General features: G+C 51.3%; 1 protein-coding gene across 3 annotated transcripts in view; it reads right to left on the minus strand.

Annotated features, from left to right (window-relative positions):
• Gcn1 (GCN1 activator of EIF2AK4) overlaps positions 1 to 17,451 on the minus strand; it is a 61,218-nt gene extending 43,767 nt beyond the window's left edge. For 2 of the 3 annotated variants that reach the window (XR_015634162.1, XM_087579409.1), the window contains exons 1-14: positions 17,410 to 17,451; positions 10,587 to 10,689; positions 7,091 to 7,154; positions 6,463 to 6,594; positions 6,012 to 6,120; positions 3,573 to 3,671; positions 3,351 to 3,485; positions 2,757 to 2,825; positions 2,538 to 2,646; positions 1,929 to 2,003; positions 1,423 to 1,551; positions 967 to 1,017; positions 654 to 752; positions 159 to 332 (exon numbers count right to left, since the gene is read on the minus strand). Coding sequence is in view for 2 of the 3 variants with exons in the window: in XM_087579409.1 (XP_087435535.1) it covers positions 159 to 332; positions 654 to 752; positions 967 to 1,017; positions 1,423 to 1,551; positions 1,929 to 2,003; positions 2,538 to 2,646; positions 2,757 to 2,825; positions 3,351 to 3,485; positions 3,573 to 3,671; positions 6,012 to 6,120; positions 6,463 to 6,594; positions 7,091 to 7,154; positions 10,587 to 10,689; positions 17,410 to 17,427 (1,366 nt within the window). In the remaining variant the exon portion in view is untranslated. 3 annotated transcript variants of the gene reach the window in all.
• Between the last annotated feature and the right edge of the window lie 457 nt (positions 17,452 to 17,908).

Here is a 17,908-nt window from a genome sequence, read left to right on the forward strand (position 1 = left end):
AGGTCCTTTCTGAGTAAAATCCAGCAAGGGAAGAGGCTGCTACTGTGACAACTGGGAAGTCGGTGGTGGTGGCATGATGAAAGTTCAGTAAGTGAATCCAAAGAGAGAGCCCGTGGGGAGTGTGCTCAGCCATCTCTTCAGAGGAGGGGGCAGCTTACCTCGGAAGGAGGCCAGCATGCACTGCAGGTAGGCGTGCCTCACTGCAGAAGTGGAGGTTTTAAGGCTGAAAACTTTCTTGAACCAGTCAGTGAGCTTCTTGGGCACTTCTGTCGTGAACCGGTTGCACCAGAGCGCCAGGACAGAGACAGCATGTACCAAGGTCCCTTCGTGCACTAGGGCAAGCGGCACAAGTCCAGTTGGTCTGACGTCATAACCACGTCAAACCACTGCAGGCAGTGAGACAAGGCAAGCCTCCCGCCCTAACTCAAGGAGGCGCCTTTAGAAAGCCTCCCAGAAGGCTGGCTGAAAGCCATGGTGCCTGCACCTGCTGAGACTAGATGGCCATGGTGCAGTGGTACCAAAGGGGGAGGAGGCAGTGGGGGGAGGGCTCTGTGAGGTGGGACTAGGAGGAGAGGGAGGCCTGTGACGGGGATGAAAAGTGAATCCAAGAGAATGGGTGTAAACTCTTCGCTCCCCAGGCCACGAGGAAATACCTTCCTGTTGCAGGAACGGGATGAACAGCTCAGCCACACACCCATTCAGAACTTGACCTGAAGGCCCCGATACCCCATGATGACTGAGGCTTCCAATCCCTGAAAGGCAGATGCTATAGTCAGCCCTGCCCCTGAACAAGCCTTCCTGCGACCCCACCCTCACCCCACCCCCATGACATACAGACCCTCCCTCTGCTGTCCTCCAGAAATTCCCTTTACCAGAGCCAGGCCTCCTGCTGGAAGCATCAGGGTTCAAAGGACTTACCTCACCTGGTGGTTACGTTAAACCTCCCCATTAGTACAGAACCCCTACCTGAAAGGACGCTCATCTTCTGGGCTATGATGGTCAGCTTCCCTTCGGAGCCTACAAGGAGGTAAAGGGAGTGCTTGTTCACACCGGCCCCACTGGATGACACGCATGTGCACCCTGAAGCAGCAACGCTTCCGGTCTAACACAGCACTTTATAGCCTCTGCTTTCTGACTAAAATACAGTATCACATTCTTACAGAAAATCACTTACATCACCCGTGCTCCCACGACTCAAGGGCATTATTACCATCTTCACACCTTTCTTTTTCTCTACCATCAACACAACACACAAATTCTTAAAGATGCTGATATCGCCCTCCATACTGGCGTGTGTGCTTTTGCTCACACGTGCAGAGATGTGCCCTTTCCACAGCTTCTCCCGGAGCAGACCCAGGATCAAGTTCGCACCCTGCCCCAGTTCCAACCTTGGCCATCTACTGTGCCCGCCTCCAAGCTCACCTCCAAGGATTGCAAACAGATGCTTAGTCAGGGCCTCGGTGGCGGACGAGTCACTGCACTGACGGGACAGGTTACGCAGTGCCAGGACCGCTTCGTCCATCAGGCGGGGGCTGTTGGACTTCAGCTGATCTGGATACACAGAGCCACAGCTCAGGGGCAGTAGCAGCCGATGGCCCAGACATTATTCTCCTCCCAGTGCCCCTGGCTCCCAGCTCTCCGACCTCAGGAGGGAGCCCTCCCCTTCTTCTCATTTTTTAACATTTATATATATTCTGGGAGGAGGGGCTGCTGCGGCACACCACAGTCAGAGAACATCTGTGGGAATGGGTTCTCTCCTTTCATTATGGGGTTCCCAGGATTACACTTGAGTTTGCCAGTTTGACAAAAACCACCTTTAAGCCAAAAAGCTGTTGTCCACTCCCTTTTCAACAAAAAACTGACAAATACAGTAAAAGGTGCATCGGGGGCTGCAGAGGTCACCTGTACAGAGGGGTCAGCACACTCACTTGCCAAGCCTTTCACGATGTCCAGGGCATACTGGCTGAGATCAAGTGTCACTGAAGCCAGCAGGCTGGAGATAGCTAAGGGGACAGAAACCACTGGCCGTCAGTTTTAAGTGCAGGTGTCCATTCTGCCCAGCCTGGTTAGCTGTGTGGTGACAAGACCACAAAGTCATCACACCCTTGAGCCAGGGCTCAGGGCCTCCCGGCAAGTCCAAGCTGTCCATAGAAAGGGTTACTAATCACAGTGGTCTGCAGAAAGTTCTGCAGACTCTAACAATGAGCAGTATTCTAAGGGGATACTCTTCCAAAGCTTCTCACGAGACAGCACCTGTGGGTCAGAGCAATGGCTCGGCAGTGAAGAGCAGCAGCCGCTCTCCGGGATCCACATCAGCCTCACAACTGCCTAGAACTCTAGTTCCAGGGATCCGATGCCTTTCTCTGGCCTCTGTGGGTGCATGCACTCAGGCACAGGCACAGGCACACACAGCCTGCCCACTGGGTAAGAGCGACACGTGCCACACTCCCAGCACAAGCCGTCCTGCGGCCGGGCCAACAGAACAGGACCGCTCAGCCAGCCCTCGCCTCCCAGCAGCTCCCTCAGCAGGAACCTACTCTCTATAACATTCTCCGGGCTCCTCAGCAAGGACTTCTGTATGGTAGGCAGAATCAGGTCCTTAAACTCAGAGTGGGACATGAACCGGAGCAGCGGGGCGCAGTTGTCCTACAAAGAGAAGAGTCAGGCCCCGGCCTCAGGGACGGGTAAGGAGCAGGCAGTGTCCAGACGAAGCAGGATCTGGCGCCACCTGGGTGGCAGATGTGCAGTCCACTCACCAACAAGTACTTGGGAGGCTTGGCTTTGCTCATCAGAATGTGCTTCACGTAGAACTCCAGCAGGGTACTCTACAAGGCAGACGGACCCAGTGTTAGGCAGGGGTCCCACGCCACAGCTTCCCACTCTCCAGTGCTCGCTACTGAAGGGAGCAGTCATTTCCAGGGCTCTGCTGGCCCCGCCTGCTCACCGCAGGGTCATCTGGAGCCCTTATCACTCTCACAGACCAGCCCGCCCGCCCGCTCACCCTCTCAATGCTCTCTCTCTGCCGCACCTCTTTACTGGCCAGCTTCACTTTACCCCTAAGTCCTTGCCTTACAGTCCAAGTCAGAGCCCCCAATGCCTATTTCCTGTCACATTTCTCAGGCGGAATTAACTAGGTGACAACCTCTGACTCCGTTTCACGAGGGTCACAGTCTCCTGCACAGTGTTTGGTGCATGGGTGCTGCCCACAGAGGTGAAGAGTGAACTATCACCCTGGTGTCTACACCAGGATTCACTGAGTCACAGGAGAGGCCATGGGACAAAGAGTTCCCACTCCTTCCCACCAGACCGCCTAATGCATCAAACCCACAGTCACCGTGCTGGACACCTGCCTTGTGCTGATTGACCACGTCCATCTCTTTGTGATTTGTACAGAACTGCACGAGCAGCCCCAGCATGCCGGCATAGTTTTGGTTGGGTTCTAGGCTAAGGATGGCTGAGAAGTACTGCTCCACCAGCCCAGGGTTCTGAAGAGGAGGCAGACAGTGGTGAGTCAGATGGCAGCGGTGGTACAGAGAAGGCACAGCCTCCCCCCTCCCACCAGCTCCACTCACCTCTTTCCATAGCTTAGTGAGTTTCTTCACAGCGCCGTCCACAGCATGCTTGTGGGAGCCGCCCAGCACCTCCAGCAGCAGCAGACACTGCACCTCCACCTGCCGGGACAGGAAATACTTTACTCAGGATGACTGACACAGGCATCTGGGACCCTCACAGTCTGCCACAGACATCAGGCTTACAGATCCCACTTCCTTCCCACTAGACTTCTTCCATTCTACCGTCTTCTACCAACCCTTGGCCTAAGTCCCCGCCCCCTTCTTTTCAGTTTATATGGGTAGTTTGCCTGCACGTATGGCTGTGCACTACATATATGTGTGCGGAAGGCCAAAAAAGGCTATCATAGCCCCTGGAATTGGGGTTACAGACAGTTGTGAACCACCATGTAGGTGCTGGGAATCAAACCAGAGTCTTCCACAAGAGCAGCCAGTGCTCTTAACTGCTGAGCCATCTCTCCAGCCCCAACTCCTATTTTTTACCTACACTGATCATTCGTGCATTTATTTACCTCCGATGACAGGGTGCACCTTCTCGTTCAGAGAGAGAAAACGGTAACGGTATTAAAGACACAAATGGGGATGTAGCTCAGAATAGCATGCATGAAGTCCCAAGTTCACCCCATAACAAACAATTTAAAAAAGACAAAATGTGTATCAAATGTCAGTGAGACAGCTGCCATTCAGAAAAAGACCAGACGGTCCTGGTTAATGTTATCTGCCTAGACTTGTCCTTCATTAAGGACCAAATGCTAGAGGCAAGTATGGTGGACTCCTTTGATCAGTACTTAGGAGGCAGAGGCAGCCAGATCTCTGTGAGTGCCAGATCAGCCTGTTCTACACAGTGAGTTCTAGGCCAGCCACCAAAGTGAGATGCCGTCTCAAAAACAACGACAAGAAAAGAATAAATCCTAAAGAGATAGAAAGCACAGATGTTAACAAAAATCTCCACCACTGGGCCATAAATGATCAGATACACAGAAAATATTTCTATAGTCACAAAATCTAGTGCACCAGGGACCATAGTAGCTAGGGAGAGTCATGGCTGTCTATGCGATTGTGTTTTTATAGGCTATGCTAATAGCACAGCCTTCTACACCTGTTTTATTTGTCAGGGTTAAGATTCAACAGTTAAACGGGCCCACCTCTGCCACCTACAGAACCCTACTGGGATCCCCTCTCTCTGAGATGAGCCAGCCCTTGCTCGAGTCACCTTCTCCTCACAGAAGCCTTGCTGCCACCACCCTGGCCACATTCCCCACCTCCACCACTGTGTCTTCTCCAGCAGCGAGCAAGCTCCACATCAGCAGAGGGCTCCTCAGCGCTTTTACACAGCAGCCCCAGCTTCTAGCCCAGGGCCAGCCAGCAAACAGCTGAATTAATCCCGTATCTAACAGACTCAGCAAAGGAAAAGTCCAGAGTCTTGTCACTGCATCGAGTCACACACGTTCTGTCCTGTAGTACAACACTCTACAGCCGACCCTCCCACTCACTGAGCCGGCTGACTTCCCACAGGTAACACTGTAAGAACTCAGGAGATCAGCCAGGGATCTTGCCTATTATTAACCACCTTAGTAGAAAGCCATTCACTAACAATGAAAGCCACACGCTGAAGGCTTCCAGAGTCAAACTCATACCAATTACTACCAGGAAAATGTCAGAGCTCTGGCTCACCACTAACCCACTGCCAAAGGCCACACCACAGCTGTCCCTAAAGGTGTCTAGGTAGGAAAGCAGACAGAAGGCCATCTGTCTGTCTGTCTGCCTGGCTGGCTGCTTCACCATGATATGGTTTCAGGTTTGTAATGCCATGAGTCATCTACATGTACAGGCACTGTACAGTGCCTATGGCCACTGCAAGGCTCTCTGTGACACCTCTCTGAGGTGAGTAGGTTAAGTGGCTCTGTCAAATCTCATGGCCAAATATTAGACCTACAACATCACATGCAAGACTCCATCCAGAACCATCGAGCACGCTCCTGCCCTGACCTGTACTAAGCATACCTAGACATCAAGAGATGCTCCCAGCTGGCTAGCAGGTTAGCAGACAGGTGGGAAGGAGAGACAGAGAGTGTGCAAGGTGCAGGCACAGGAGCAGAGGAGAGGAGAGGAGAGGACCAAGACAGCAGCCGGAAACCTATCACCCTGAAATCTAGACACAGTGAGAGACCGCTTAGCCAGGAAACAGCATCATCTACATCACCGTAGCGTCCAGCAGCCTGCCTTTCAGTTGTCTCCCCTGGTCTGGCCTCTCACAAAGGCAAGGCCCTCGCATCATGGCCAATACAGAGACACTTGGGAACCTCAGCGAACAGAATGTGATTCCTATGGCACTTATGCCCATCACCAGACTCATGCCACTGGCGAGCACTTGGATGTGACGGACGCCTCACATCACGGGGTAAAGCTGACCCCTTGTGGCTCCAAAGGCAAAGGACCTACCAGCTTGTTCCAGATGTCTCCTTGCCGCTTGGCCTTCAGGGGAAAGACAATCCGCACAAGAAGGCAGGTCCAGGTCAGGGCCAGCAAGGCGGCTGAGCCGCTGCTTTTGCTACAGGAGAAGGTGAGAGAAGAGCTGAGTGCAGAGCCTGCCTCCATCTGGAGACAAACACTCGTCCTGACGCCCAGCTCCATCAGTGACAACTCGGGACAAGAGTCCAGGCCTCACTGGCTAAAGTCCCATCACCTGACATGGGCAACACTAAAACATGAGGTTGGAGACAGCTCAGGGGTTAGTTTTCTCCAGTAATCTGCTCCTCTCTCCAGAGGCGCTCTCTAGGTGCCCTGCAGAGTGCAAAGCCAGAGAGTGAGCCAGGCGAGCTCACAGCTCTACATCGTCCTGCCTGAGAAGACCCCCGCTAACCCCTGGAGGCACCCAGCCCTCACCCCTTACCTGGGAACACACGCTTTGGAGCCGACCCCTGAGGACTGAAGAGAGTGCAGGAGGTTCTTGGCTGTGGCTTCTGGCTGGGCCTCAGCCAGCTGCTGAATGGCTGCCTGCAGGGCTCTGCGAGAAGCTGCATCCCTAGGGTAGGAAGGAAGCGGGGAGCAACATGGTGACCTCAGCAGACACAGGACAGCAGATGCCAAGCACTGCTCTTCCTGGGGGGAAACCGAGGGCCCTATATTCCAGTGATGGAGATGAAGGAGACGAAGCCACCTCACCCCAGAAAGAGTACAGGATGACAAGAGGCAGAATGTATGCTCATGGTATATGCCGCATGACCTCAAAGCTTTACAAGCCCAACTAATGACTACACATGTGTGCTGAGGTATCATAATAAGGCAGGTCCCAGGCCTTCACACTAACGACTTCCCATGAGGTATGACATGCTATCACCCCCATTCTGCAGATGAGGAAACTGAGGCACAGGGAGGCTAAGTACCTTGCCCAGTAAAGAGCATGGACCTAAGAAGTCTGGCTCTAACAGCTGGAGGCTCTACCCATTGTCCTACACTGTCTCCCTGACACAGTGTCCCTCTATGGCATGGTTTGAAACCCGGGTGTCTGTCGCACTCACCTGTATCGATGCAGGGTCAAGCAGAACAGCTTGCAGAGCCCTTTCACTGCTCCCTCTGGCAGATCTGAAAGCAAAGTTTACAGAGACTCAACAGCAAGCACAGTGCTGACCGACTGCTGCCGTCAGTCCTGTCAGACAGGATCCGGCACCTTACAGAGCCTCAGTAAGTCCTGTCTGTATCCTTGTAAAATCTCAAGGAGAAAAAACACACGGTACAGAAAACTTAGAGTAAGGAGACATGTGCTGAACCAATGAGACGGAAGCACCAGACCTCAATATCCCCTCTCCCTACAGAGCAGGGAGCAGTAGGGCCACGCCTGACTGCCCTGCTCCACAGCCTGGGCATTGGCTTACACTGTGCTGTTCGGTTTGTGAGGCGTGGCAGGTGTTTGCTCACACAGCCTAACAAGTGGTCTAAAAGTTAGCAGAAAGGCCAGATGCAGGGATGCACACCTTTAAGCCCAGCAGGTTTCTGTGAGTTAAAGGCCACAGTCGTCTACATATCGAGTTACAAGCCAGCCAGAGTAAACTGTCTCAAAAATAGACAGACAGACAGCATAAACCAATGCAGTGGCACAGGCCTGTAGTCCCTCCCCACTACTCAGGAGTCTGAGATACAAGGATCACCTGCTCCCTGAAGTTTGAAGCCAGCCTGGGTAACACAGAGACCCTGTCTCATACACTAAAGAAACAAAACAGGTGGGGGGCAAGGTGGTCTAGTGGGTAAAGGTATACACTTTATAAGCCTGACCCCAGGTGGAAGGAAAGAGCTGCCTCCTTCACATGTGTATCCTGACACTGGAACATACACCAGACACAAACAGGCATGAACACAAAATAACAAACAAGGCGCTTGCCTAGCAAGCGCAAGGCCCTGGGTTCGGTCCCCAGCTCCAAAAAAAAAAAAAAAAAAAGACAAAAACAAACAAACAAACAAAAGTTTGCAAGTGCCAGAAGCCAGATGGTGATGCATGCCTTAATCCAAGCCCTCCTCGGGGAGGCAGTGGCAGATACGGGTGAATCTCTATGGGTTCTAGGTCAGCCTGGTCTACATAGTTCAAGGAGAGTGGGAACTACATAGAGACCACGTCTCAGAAAAAAAGGAAAAAGCAAAGACTAAGAACCACAAGGATCTAGGACAGAAAAGGCGCCTGTAACTAGATGGTTCTGAAAGTCTCGACTTGCTGACACATTAGTCAGCTGTGGGAAGAGCAGAGGGCAGGAAGACGGGTGGGTACACTGAGAGCTCCTGCACTCAGGTCTCTTCTAAGACTCCGGTACAGCAAGGCACCTGCCCGCCGGGTGGGCTCTGCTGAAATCCCAGCTCCCAAGGAGGAAGTAAACAGGAAGCCAAGCAGCCAGTAGAGGGCAACAAGAACAGCCTGGCAGAGTCGGCTGGGACAAGCACACCCGCCAGACCACAGCATACAGCTGGCAGAGGGAAGCTTGGCTGGGGAAACTCGGCCTATGTGTGAGACACTGGAGCCCAGGCGAAGGAGAGCAAACAAGCCCAGCACGGAGACCGGCCCCTGTGGAGCTCTCGGCACTAAGGAAACCAGCAGCCAGAGCCAGGGACAGGCTGACAGACCAGGAACAATGACAGGAAACACCCACAAGCTGCAGAGGGTCTCACTCACCCGCTCACTAGCCTTGGAGAGGCATCCCTAGCTCATGTTCAACCTGGGCTGAGTGTGAGAGGACTGAAAGCCACAGACCCCAGGAGGAGGCTGCGCTTTCACTCCAGAGCACTCCACAAGTACAACGTACCCCAAACTGTACATTCAGGGCCAGAAAAGCAAAACCACCCTCTAAAGATACAGAATGCTGGGGTTGGGGATTTAGCTCAGTGGTAGAGCGCTTGCCTAGGAAGTGCAAGGCCCTGGGTTTGGTCCCCAGCTCCGAAAAAAAAGAACCAAAAAAAAAAAAAAAAAAAAAAAAAGATGCAGAATGGTTCATAAACTGGGGCGCAGAGTCAAACTTCCTCCTGAATGGGGTAAGGGATGCAGGACTTAAGCGGTTATTCTGCACGGAACCCCCCAGCACGGCTCAGTACACACATGCACTGCACAGCGACCTTAATCAACTACAGCCCAGCTGAGAGCCACCTCCGAGGGTGCATAATGATCCCTACAGCACCCAGGACAACCCAGATGCTCATGCAGCAGCTGACATCACTTACAGCTTTAACAAGCTTGGCTGTCACCCAGGCAACAGCAGGTTTGAAGCAGCAGGCAGGAATGTGAGGGAAGACTGGTAGGAAAAGCCAGATGTGGTAGCTGACATCCATGAGCTCAGCACTAGAGAGGTCGAGGCTAGAGGACAGCCATGAGCTACAAGACGGCTGGGTCCACCCAGCGAGAGGATGTCTGGGGGGTGGAGGGAGCGGGGTAGGGAAGGGAAGGTAGGCTGGCTGGTTTGAGTCTGGTGCAGTAGTGTGCACCTGTAATTCCAGGAACAAGTGCTAAGAAAGGCGACTGGCGGGGGCTGGAGAGATGGCTCAGCGGTTGAGAGCACTGACTGTTCTTCCCGAGGTCCTGAGTTCAAATCCCAGCAACCACATGGTGGCTCATAACCATCTGTAATGAGATCTGATGCCCTCTTCTGGTGTGTCTGAAGACAGTTATAGTGTACTTACACATAAAATAAAGAAAGAAAGAAAGGAAGGAAGGAAGAAAGAAAGGAAGAAAGAAAGAAAGAAAGAAAGAAAGAAAGAAAGAAAGAAAGAAAGAAAGAAAGAAAAGAAAGAAAGAAAGGCGACTGGTGACTCAGGGTCATTCTAAGGAGTCCTTTTCTCAAATAACCACCCCCCCACACACACAAAAAAAGAAGATGTAGTAAAATTCAAACACCTGTGGTGAAATGTTCTCGGGGCGCATTAGAAAACTTGGATCTCTCAATCTTAGCAAGGCTTAGGGTCCTTAGCTGGAAACCACCTGCCACCATCTTCTCATGTCCGTGGACATACAAGGAACAGTGTCCCAAACCACAAAGAAAATGTCTGTGTGCCCACTGTACCACTCAACAAAGATTGACGTATCTTTAGAAACATTTGGAATCAACATAATTAAAACTATGAAAAACGGGGGTTGGGGATTTAGCTCAGTGGTAGAGCGCTTGCCTAGGAAGCGCAAGGCCCTGGGTTCGGTCCCCAGCTCCGGAAAAAAAAAAAAAAAAAAAAAAAACTATGAAAAACGGCCAGGCAGTGGTGGTGCTCACCTTTGATTCCGGTAAGTAAGGCAGAGGCAGGCAGGCCTCTGAGTTCGAGGCCAGCCTGGAGTACAGAGCAAGTTCCAGGGCAGCCAGGGCTACACAGAGAAACCCTGTTTCAAAAGCAGAACAAAAACAAACCTACCTGTACTGACCCAAATGTTTCACCTGTTTTGAAGCACACTTAAAAAAGGAAAAAAAAGGTGCAGGCAGGAGCCGGCTCAGGGACTAAACAAAGTGAGAGCACACGGACTTCCCACAAGACGCAGCAGTGCGGGCAAATACACACCTTTCCCAGCAATACATCGCCCCAGTTCACTGAGAATCTCTCTCCGCTCCTTCACACTAGCTGTTGTCACCTTCACTGCAAAGCGCTTCAGTGTCTCGGAGACCTGTGAAGACCAAACCCACACAACGTTTCAGCAGACGTGACAAACGCTGAGGGTGTACGTGTGCACAGAGTGTGCACAGGCACTTGTCATCGGACGCTGCCTCTGTGCGTTATGGGATTTTCAGCAGCATTTCTCAGCTCCACCCACTAGTCACAGCCAGAAGCCCATTCTCCTCCTGCCCCAGTTGTGACAATCAATTCTCTAGACACTGTAGAATCTCCAGGCTCAGGGAACAAAAAACACCCTCAATGTGGATACACTATTTTAATCCAGTCAACATGCCTTTCTTGAACTTGAAGAAGGAAAGCCAAATTCAAAAACCTCTAGACAGAACATATCCTTTCAGAAATATCCCAAATATATACCCCTGGTTGATGACTGTGGGTGAGATGTGAGCACTGGAAGGCAGCCCCACACCCACGCACACGTCAGCAGCATTAACTCGACCAAATATCAAAGCTAAGGACCAAACGCTAAAGGAGACAATGGACCCATAAGCCAGGAGTCTGACGTCCACGCACAGCATGGTATGGGTACACAAGAGCAGAGTCATGTGCACATGCAAGGTAAAGACACTTCTTTTTACAGGGGAGGGGCTGGGAAGATGGCTGAGAGGGTAAGAGCGCGTGCTGCTCAGGCAGAATACTGAGGTTCCGTTCTCAGCACCGACAGACACGGCTGCTCACAACCATCTGTAACTCCAGTTCCAGGGGACCCGACACCCTCTTCTGGCCTCTGCAGACACACAGAGTGCACAGTCAGTCAGTCAGGAGCTCACACACACACAGGAAATGAGATTTAAGTGAACATGAATGTGAAAGGGTCTGCCCTGGGCACTCGGGAGGGAGAGGGAGAACTGGAGTGGGTATGATCAAGATACACTATATACACTAGACAGTCTAACAGAACAAACAAAAAGATCAAGCCAGGTGCGGTCGCATATACCTTTAATCTCTGCGGGAGGCAGAAGAATTTCAGTGAGTTCAAGGCCTGCCTGGTCTACATAGAGACCCTGTCGAAAATGAATGAATGAGGGGTTGGGGATTTAGCTCAGTGGTAGAGCGCTTGCCTAGGAAGCGCAAGGCCCTGGGTTCGGTCCCCAGCTCCGAAAAAAAGAACCAAAAAAAAAAAAAAAGAAAATGAATGAATGACGGTACTTTTTTTTTTTTCAAGTTGTCATGGTTTGAATATGATTGGCCAAGGGAATGGCACTATTTAGAGGTGTGGTCTTGTTGGGTAGGTGTATCACTGTGGGCGTGGGCTTTAAGACCCTCATCCTAGCTGCCTGAAAGCCAGTCTTCTCCTAGTAGCCTCCAGATGAAAATGTAGAACTCTCAGCTCCTCCTGCACCAGGCCTGCCTGGATGCTACCATGTTCCCGCCTTGATGATAATGGACTGAACCTCTGAACCTGTAAGCCAGCCCCAATTAAATGTCGTCCTTATAAGAGTTGCCTTGGGGGCTGGGGATTTAGCTCAGTGGTAGAGCGCTTACCTAGGAAGCGCAAGGCCCTGGGTTCGGTCCCCAGCTCCGAAAAAAAAAAAAGAACCAAAAAAAAAAAAAAAAAAAGAGTTGCCTTGATCATGGTGTCTGTTCACAGCAGTAAAACCCTAACTAAGACACATGTAAACCATACCTCAAAAACCCTGAAAACAAATATAAAGCAAACAAACAAAATAACTGATTATGATCCCAGGAAACAATTATTCTACTTAGGCAGAGATCTAGAACTAACCAGAACTAAAAATGTTATTTCTGATTTTAGATTAAGTAAGTTTAAGAACAACGGACAAGCTCTCTCCAACCACGCTCAGAAGCTACTTTCTGTATACTTCCCACCTGACCCAGATAAACCGAACTCTAGGTAAGATGGGCAAGATGTGGGCTCTTGGGAGGCCGGCTGTGTACCCAGCAGGCCCTCCCTTTCTGAGGTCACACTCTGACCTCCCAGGGAGAACGCAGGACCCTGGCCATTCTGGCAGAAGAGAAGCACACACAGCTGAAGGGGGAGACTATGAAGCTGGACCCCGATTCTGCTCTCACTAGCTGTGGACACCAGCTCAAACAACGTCAGCTCTGATCTCCAGTTTCTCCAACCACGGCAGTTAACAGCTCTTACCTCACGGGACTAGCATGTCGACCAGTGCATTCTCATTGAAAGCACAAAATTGCCTGCCATTGATAAGCCTGTAGGGGCAGCATCAACAGACCCGCCTCTCACTTCCACAACACAAGTGAAGCCAATGGCCACAGCATCTGTGTTCTCAAAACTAACCCTGAAAACAAACAGATCCGCAAAAGGGCACCAACATGCCCAGAGCCCCCATCATCTGAGTTAGCATTTTGTGAACATTCTTAGAAACCAGGGAAAACCTGCTCCTGGGCCTCAGTCTGCAAACTTCCTGCGAGGCGATCTTGCTCAGAGTGGGGAAGAGGACATTGTTTTTGAGGGCAGTTCATTCACAGGAAGTTTAAATCAGTAACTTGAGTCAAGGGCGAAGAACAATGCTTTCCTTTCAGGTTTCTTTTGGAGAAGGCAGGCATGAGTGTGGAGATTAGGGAACAACTTGTGGGAGTTCCACAAAGTGGGTCCTGGGTATTGGGTCTGCCAGCTTTCTCCTTAATGTTAAATTCCTGGTCTAATTCTCTCAGCAATGAACTGTCCAAACTTATAAACTATTTCTTGTTTTGATTTTTTTTTTTGGGGGGGGGTTCTGGTTTTCTTGAGACGTAGTCTCTCTACATGGCCCTGGCTGTTCTGGAACTCACTACATAGTTCAAGCTGGCCTTGAACTCAGAGATTTGCCTGCATTCGAGTGCTGGGAGTGAGGGAATGTGGCCACATTCCTGGCTTGCTTCAGTTATTTTAAGCTTCCATTGTTTTTACTTTCATTCAGGCAAAGAGCCCAGGAACTCCAGGTCCATCCCCCAAGTCTGAGCCTAGCCAGCACTTCTGTTGTCACCTCCACTATCCCCATGGAGCATGGAGGTGCTCGCACTGGGACTCTTGATCTTTGTTTACTGCCACCTGGCCTTGTACCCAGAGCCCACCGCACTCTCCGTCCCTCCAATAGCCCAGGTTTATATTAAGCCAGCAGCAGTGGCTGCTGTTGGAACTGCACGTAAACACTGCCGATCTCCATTTAGTGAACCCTGCTCCTTATTCCACCCAGCGTACCTATTTCCCCGGAGTTAATAATTGCCCTTCCCACGACCATGCTTGCTGTGTTTTTCCTAATCTTATTAATTATTCAACTCAAACTCTTGGTTGTGTGTCTTCATTCCAGAAAATTCTGCCCTTCATCGGGAAGGAGTCTCCCCGAGCTTTCTGTCCTTCCCCAGTTTGGCAGGCAATCCCTTGGGTGGAGGCATGTAAGGTAACCATCCCAGCATCTGTGACAAGGTTCTAGCCTCATATTCGAGTTTGTCATGACCGAGAATTCTATGCTGAAATCACTGTCCCTCAGAATCCCGAAGCGACTGTATTTCTCCGCTGAATGCTAACCTTTGGCTGGGGCTGGAAAGACCAAAGCCATCCCAGCATATTTTGTTCAGACGTGGTCGGTCGCACTATGTACCTAAGCAGGCCTCCAACTCTAATCCTCCTGTGTTGGGGCTCTAGGAATGCCTGGGTTCTGCCTTCATCTTTTGGAAGGGACACCAGGTTTTCTTTCTACAAGCTTCTGGGTCTTTTTTTTCCCCCACGGTTCTGAAATTTCATGGTCATTTGCTCTGTTGTGAGGCTATTTTATCTGTGGTGCTGACAAGTCCAGTCCAGTCTAGAAACAACTCCATTAGTCCGGGGAAAGCTGGTCCCATTGGCTTCACTTTTCTAAGGCTCGGCAATGTATTTCAGGTTGGTTCCTGAGTTTCCTAGCTCACGGGTCAGGACTCCTTTCCTTCAGTGCTCAAAAACCTGTATCTCACAGGGTGGTGGTGATACACACCTTTGGAGGCAGAAGCAGATCTCTGAGTCTAAGGCCAGCCTGGTCTACAGAGTCCAGTAAAGCCAGGGCTACATGGAGAAACCCTGTCTCAAAAACCAACCAACCAAACTGTATTTCTTCTCACTCTCTGGCTTCCAAACTTTTCTACTGTTGCTATGTTCTTCATTCCCCCCCCCACCCCCATGCCCTCATCCATTTGTTGGGTCTGCTTTCACTGCGCTAGGGGTCAAACACAAGGCTTCATACAGGTCAGACACATAGTCTATCCCTGAGCCTTGCCCTCAGCCCTAAAATACCTTGTAGGAGGAATGCCAGGGATAGAACCTAGGGTCTTGTGGATGCTGGCCAAGTCCTCTGCCACTGAGTCACCCACAGCCTGGAGTGGATGCATGTGTATGTGTGTGTGTACTACACGCCTGTTCAGATGCTCATATGCCATGGAGTGTGAGAGAGAGAGAGAGAGAGAGAGAGTGTGTGTGTGTGTGTGTGTGTGTGTGTGCACGCGCGCGCGCGCGCGCGAGATCAGGGGACAGCTTTCGGGAATCAGTTCTCTCCTTCCACCAAGGATACAGGGGTCAAACTCTGCTCATTAACATCACCAAGCACTTTTGCCCAATAGGCCATCTTGCTGGCCCTGTATTATAATTTTTTAAATCCTTTACCAACCTCAATGAGGGCTGAGGGAAAAGGAAAAACAGATGACATATATACTACTCTCTGTCTTCCAATATAGTAACAGTAAACTTCTATTTTTTTTTTTTTTCTTTTCTGAGACAAGGTCTTCTCGAAGTGTAGTCCTGGATAACCTGGAATTTACAGACATCCTCTTGCCTCTGCCTCCCAAGTGCTGGGATAAAGGAAAAAAAAAAATCAGATGCTACCACATAGGGCAACAACAGAGCATTAAACCTATGGTGCTAGTTCTCTCGCCAATATCCAGGAAACTTTTCATACTCAAAAAGGAAGTCAAGGCTCTTCTCTTAATCAGAAGTCATGAGGCTGGGAGGAGCCTGTCCTATAATCCCTTGCCCAGCAAGCATGAGGCCCTGGGCTGGATCCCCAACATCGCAAAGGAAAATATGAAGTTACCCAGTGGGAACCTTGTCACAAGATGGAGGAAGAATATGCTAAGTGCCCTTACACTGGATGTTGGAAAGATCAGCTGTCACGCCTTCCAAGTTCACAGGGGTCTCCGTAGACATCACTGCCCGAGAAAGAGGACTTTCCCTGAAATGACAGGCTAATACATCAGCCCCTGCCCTTATGTGGCTGCTGTGAGGAACTGAAGGGCAATGCGCTTGAAGCATTGGCTTTTTAATTTCATTTAATTCTGACAACTTAAGTAGGCCTTATGGCGTTGCTGTTTTGACAACACACCTAAGGGTGACCTACTACTGAATAACCCAACTCTAGAGAAAGGATTCTTAAAGCCCTGAGTGTCGGTGTCAGAACGTCCAGAAGTGACTTCCCTTCTTAGGATTCACTACACTGCAGCTTTAAACAAATTACTGAACCCTTGTACAGGAGACCCTTGCAAAATACCTTTTCAACGTTCAGGTTAAATGTCCCCTCTTTGGTTGACCTTGGGGATCAAACATAAAAATCGATTAATCTCACCGCAGAGACCCAAACTGTCTTTTAAATCAGGGTAACCCCCACATTAGGGAGTTACAGGCAAGATGGCTACAAGTTCAAAGCCAACTTAACTATATGTTGTTTTGTTTGCTTGTCTGCTTGTTTTTCAAGACAGGGTCTGTGTAGCTGAGGCTGCCTGGAACTAGACCAGGCTGGACTGGAACTCACAGAGATCCACCTGTCCCTCTGCCTTCCAAGTCTGGGAGTAAAGAAGTATTGCCACTACTGCCTGGCCTTGATCTACTGTTTTGAAAGCGGAGGATGGGATGGGGACATGGAGAAAAAATTATGTCTCTTCTTTTTTTTTTTTTCTTTTTCTTTTTCTTCTGTTTTTCGGAGCTGGGGACCGAACCCAGGGCCTTGTGCTCTCTAGGCAAGAGCTCTACCGCTGAGCTAAATCCCCAACCCCATATGTCTCTTCTTTATTGTCTTTTCACCCTTCCACAAGCCTACAAAAGGGGATGAGATGGTGGAGGTGCAATCTCAACGCCTCCCAGAACTGCAATGTACCCACAGGTGTTATCACACAAAGGTGTCAAGATGCTTCCCAAGTGAAGACATTCTGGAATCTCATCCGGGACCCAGTAACACCCAGCAGACCACACGGGACCCTACTACTTTGTCTCACGAAATCTTCCCAGCAGCCCTTTTAAATAGATATTATCTCAACACCATTCTATATATAAAAAGACTGAGACCTGGAGGAGTGATGTCATTTATCTAATGCCTTAGCGAAACCAACGAGCCAGAGACTCGACTCCGAATCCGTATGGACATAAAGGCTACACTCCAAGCGCGGGCACAGAGTGGGGGCGGGGGGCGCTCTGCACCGCCCCGCGGGCTCTGGAGAACCGTGGCAGATTCCGAGTGGAAGCTCTGCAACCGCCGGGACCCGAACACACCCAGCAGAGCGCCAGCTGCCCTGAGGCCAAGCGGATGGCAAGATCCTCGAGCCCAGGGTCGCTCTGCCCGCCCAGGCCGCTCCGAGCCTCGAGCGGTGACGAGCCGGTCCCCTGCCGCCTCCTTCTGCGCCCTCCACGGCCGTCGGCACCGCAGCCTCCGCCCGAGCCATCTCGCCCCCGCCACCCGCGCTCGGGCCCCGCCGCCTGCCGCGTTGGCCCAGCAGTCGCCCGCCTCACCTGCGTGTCCGCCGCCATCCTGCCGGCGCCCACTCCGGAACCGCTTCCGGAGCGCTTCCGGGTCACAGCGGGGCCCACGCGGCAAGGGGAGGCCTGGCGCCCCCGGGCGGGAGGGCGGTCGCAGGTCGCGCGCTGCAGCCCGGGGACGCTGGCTGTCCTCAGCCCGGCATCCTCGGCGATTCCCGGTCCAGCCCCAACAACCCCATCGGGGAGTTCCTCCAGGCACCGCGTGCTTTCACGGAGCCACTGAATGCTGTTTCCTAGGCTCCGGGAAAGAGCTGCAGTCTAGAGAAGACTTGTTAGAGCACGGGGGAGGGATACAGGGATGCCCGGAGAATTGCTGCGCGGTCCTTCTGGGAGCCTTGGCTACAGTCCGCTGGGGACAGGGGTGAGCTTTGGAGAATGATTTAACTTTTTAAAATTTATTATAGACACACCAGGAGAGGGCATCAGATATCATTACAGATGTGGTTGCTGGTATTTGAACTCAGGACCGCTG

The sequence above is a fragment of the Rattus norvegicus genome, chromosome 12 (assembly GCF_021556685.1).
Source record: "Rattus norvegicus strain SHRSP/BbbUtx chromosome 12, alternate assembly SHRSP_T2T, whole genome shotgun sequence".
In the NCBI taxonomy this organism is placed as follows: domain Eukaryota; kingdom Metazoa; phylum Chordata; class Mammalia; order Rodentia; family Muridae; genus Rattus; species Rattus norvegicus.